General features: G+C 40.1%; 1 protein-coding gene across 4 annotated transcripts in view; it reads right to left on the reverse strand.

Annotated features, from left to right (window-relative positions):
• VTI1A (vesicle transport through interaction with t-SNAREs 1A) overlaps positions 1-4,052 on the reverse strand; it is a 350,990-nt gene that overhangs the window by 9,688 nt on the left and 337,250 nt on the right. For 2 of the 4 annotated variants that reach the window (XM_019555772.1, XM_019555773.1), the window contains one exon: positions 1-1,000. This exon is cut by the window's left edge and continues 9,688 nt beyond it. In XM_019555772.1, the coding sequence (XP_019411317.1) occupies positions 907-1,000 (94 nt within the window). In that variant the 3' untranslated portion in view covers positions 1-906. The remainder of the gene's footprint in view (positions 1,001-4,052) is intronic. The other 2 variants (XM_019555775.1, XM_019555777.1) reach the window with 1 other exon arrangement.

Genomic DNA, 4,052 nt, shown 5'->3' on the forward strand with positions numbered 1-4,052 from the left:
CATCATATTCATACTAACACACAAAATCTTAAATGGTGTTTTCATTTAATGTCATCATACTCTACTTGTTACTGAACTATTATCTGGGTTCTCTGCAGGTCGAAATGAAGAGATAAGCATCTTCATATCTTTGAAATACATTATTGCTTACATTTAACAGCACATACATTAACATTAGAATGATTCAGAGCGGATTCAAATACATTGCGCTGTGGGCACTATCACATTTTGGGCAAGTAACGCGTGCATTGCATTTGGGTCTTGCTGAAAGAAGAAATGTTTCCAACAGACAGTAAGGAAAGTTTCTTTGGAAACAATTGTTTTGAATCACGTAGTAGATTCGCAGTGGATGTTAATAAACTCAAATGTCAGGCCATTTCTTTCTCTCTCTTTTTTAAATTAACCATCATTATTAGCAGGGCCACATTTATTATGGGGTTTCATGAACAGAAGTAATTCACAGGAGACAGGTTCTGTTTCTACATCATTTGGTCTCTTTTACTCCTATCATGGAAGGTCAGATACCAGCTAGATCGTCCTACTCCTAACATCACCCGTGAAAAGAATATAGACTCTTCTTCCCATAACTTCTGCAACTAATGAATTAATCGTGTAATGCAGCTTCTGACATACAAATAGAATTCAGAAGAATTAATGTATATCAAAAACACAAATATGAAGAGTCCAAAAACATTTATATTAAGACCAAAAAAACCAACAAACCTATAAGAAAAATTTAACTCCGCGTGCAATCCATAATACAAAATATTTTTATGCTGCTTGCACCTGAGTTGATAGCGGGAAAGAGGGAGACACTGTCAGTGCAAGAGAATGATTCATGTGACCACTTTGTCTTAATTACTCCAAACAAGCGGTTTCTTGCTGTTTTAGTGAAGAAGAAAGATCTCAGCGTCCCCTGACAGAAAAATAAATAGCCATCGCTATGGTGAGGAAGATGATGATTGCCAGGATAACTATCAAAATCCGGTTCTGGATGATCCTACAAAAAAAATGAAAATAGAAAAGAATTACACAAACCCAAACCCAGTGAAAATGGCAGAATCTTTGGAAAACAATAAAAAGGTGGACTTGCCTCAAACAAATGTCTAGGAGAAAAGAGGTTTGTCCGCAAGTTTAAACACCTCTGCACAGATTGCATAGCTTAGATTGCTTTTTGATTTCTCTCTCAAGTACATAAACGAATCGCTGAATCACACAGCATGCTCCAATTCATATTTAAGTTCTTTAAAACCATTAAATAATAAATCTGGAATGATGTAAACCGCGAGCGCAGAACGTCTGTAATAATAAACACCTTACAGCCTCTTAAACCATAACAGAACCTATTCTTCCCCTCCACCTCCCTCCTTCCCTCCCTCCCCCAATACGAACAGAAACAATTTGCTAATTTTCAGGGGATTTTGCCATTAAGGAAACCCATGGCACATTAGGAAACCCATGTCAGCAAGGTACTTGTACCTAAATACCAAGGGAAAAGTATAAAAGATACTTTTGAAGAAAAGGATGATATTAAAGAAGCAAGTGTCAAACTGTGAGGCTTATGTTGTAAAAGCCTCAACTGTCTCTGTAGCATACATTCACTTATGGTAATAGGCAAATGTTACATTTACTATGTAGCAAAAAGATGGAAATTAGTAGTAATAAAAAAAGATGCCAGAAGTACAAACAGCTAATATTATTCAACCATTTGTTGAGAGGCACCTCTGCTTGTAAAAACAGAAAATGCAGCGTGTCACATTCTGCCTGAACTTAACTGGTCAAATGAGGTTAAATGGATAACAATAGAGATTATAATTTGGATCTAGTTTGCATAAGAATTGGATTTTAATATTTCAGCCTTTCTATAACGCTCCCGCAGAACGATATTGCCAGACGCCCTTCCTGCAGCAGGAACTTTTGCAAAACATATTTGGCCATAGCACAGCGCCGGAACGGGATAAAAATAGCAAAAGAAAAATGAACCACGACCTTCGTTTTAGCGGGGGGTTGTTTCTTGTTTTTGCTCCTGCAACCGCCACACTCAACTAAAACCTCCATGCAAACACCGACCAAACACGCAGGGGGAAAAAGAGGTCCGAGCACGCTTTGTGACACGACAGACAGAGGACAGGGATGAAAACCGGAAGAGGGGAATGCAATTTGTTAAAACGAGCGGCTTGCACGAAGCAAAATAAGAGGAGAGCCCAGATTCTGGAGACGAGCTTTCCTTGGTAAATGCTTTTCGTTTGAGCCCGAGTGGATATACATATAGACGGCACGGGAAAGTATAAATAAGGACCAACTTCAGCGCTCTCCCTACTTACCCCCCACCCACAGGGGGAAAAAAAAAAAGAAAAAAAAGTAAATGGATGGATGAAAACTGTCACATCAGACAAACACACTCCCCTGTGACACTCTAAAAGGACTATCTCTCTATCCTCCTGACAGGTTACAAAATGATCACATTTGCTGACACGTCTTCCGCAAAACTGCTTTAGTGCTTGTGTCCACTTTCCTAGCAGGAGATGAATGGCCTGCTTTGTCCTCATTTATCACTTAAAGCTGAACTAAGATCCGTCTCGTTTATTTTTCCCTTCCTCACTAGAAAGGCTCCACCACAGCATTAATTCTGTTGCGATGACAGCTAATTCAGACTTAACAGGAGATATTTACTCTGCCCAAAGAACTGAAAGGGGGTGTTCCTTGCTTTTAAAAAACAAGAAAAAAAAGGGTAAGAGCCTAACAAAATAAAACTAATTACGAGCTTTGGGCTCTTGTTGGTTTGCAATTCAATTTAGCACCTGAACTTCCAGCTTCTCTTTTCCGATGGCGTGCCATTCTCTACAAAACACCTGATAACAAGTGATTTGTCCAAACGAGATGCATGAAAACCAGAACATATATTTACTCAGTCACCCTCATCAGTCCTGAAAAGAAACTCAGCAAAATTGAAACTCAGCAGTGAAATAGATTAAAAGCATGAAAACTCTTAAAAAAATTCAGCCTTAAGTAACATACAGTACAGCTGGGTTGACAACCATTTTATTTGCGGGATGAGGGCCTCCAGGCATTCATAATGCTAATTTACAAAGGATTAACTGTGGGTGAAACTTGCTTAATCTAACTCATAGTTAGGCAAATGCGCACATAACAGGCTGAATGCTTAAATCAACCCCTCGGATCTGGCCTACATAATAGCGTTTCATCATTTTGGCTTTAAAATAAATAAAGCAATTCTTCCGAACGCTTTCCTTCTAATTCTGCGACCGCACACCCGATTGCAAGATTACTCAATCTGCGGCCGTGCCTCTGAAAGCCTTGTCAAGAGAACACAGAGCTATGTGTGCAGCCACCTGTATCTGCTAATTAAAGGTTCAGTTAAAGTGTGAATCTAGGAAATACATATCAAAGTTCAATTTCGAGGAATCTGAATTAGTCTGCCCAGTGCAGCAAAAGAATACGGTATTAAAAGGAACAAATTAATCACGAAATAGGATGGATGTTATCAACAGATTCCTCTGCTGAAGCATTGTATAGCTTTAATATTCACGCCTACAGTTAAAGATTAATTGTATTGCTTTAAAAATAACAAGGTTGGGCTCTACTGTTTTACTTTTCAGTATGAGAGTAAAATTAAACAAATACCAAAATACCAGGAGGGGAATGCTACAAGGAAAGCGGCTGAAAATCGCTGCGGCAGCAGCACACAACGTGGTTGAGGGGTTAGCGAACATTACATGCCGACGGCTGATTCTGGTCACCGGTGATCAGACCGGGATGACGACTTCTGGGTGTCGGCATGTTTCAGATCTCCGAGTCAACAGGCAAGGGCAGCTCTCCAGCGTAAAGCAAAAGAAAGCCGAGAGGCAAGGGGGCTTTGAGCGATAAAACATAGGCAAGCCAGCTCGCAGTGGTAGAACAATGGTTGGCATTGGCAGGGCGCATCTGTAGAGCAGCCCACAGCACTGTCGCAGCCAGACACTGCCAGTGGGTATTGCTGTAGGCAAAGTATCGAGGAATTTAAAGTGGGGGAGGGAACGCTAATGCTAAGA

The sequence above is a fragment of the Crocodylus porosus genome, unplaced genomic scaffold (assembly GCF_001723895.1).
Source record: "Crocodylus porosus isolate Cpor-Errol unplaced genomic scaffold, CroPor_comp1, whole genome shotgun sequence".
Taxonomy (NCBI): Eukaryota; Metazoa; Chordata; order Crocodylia; family Crocodylidae; genus Crocodylus; species Crocodylus porosus.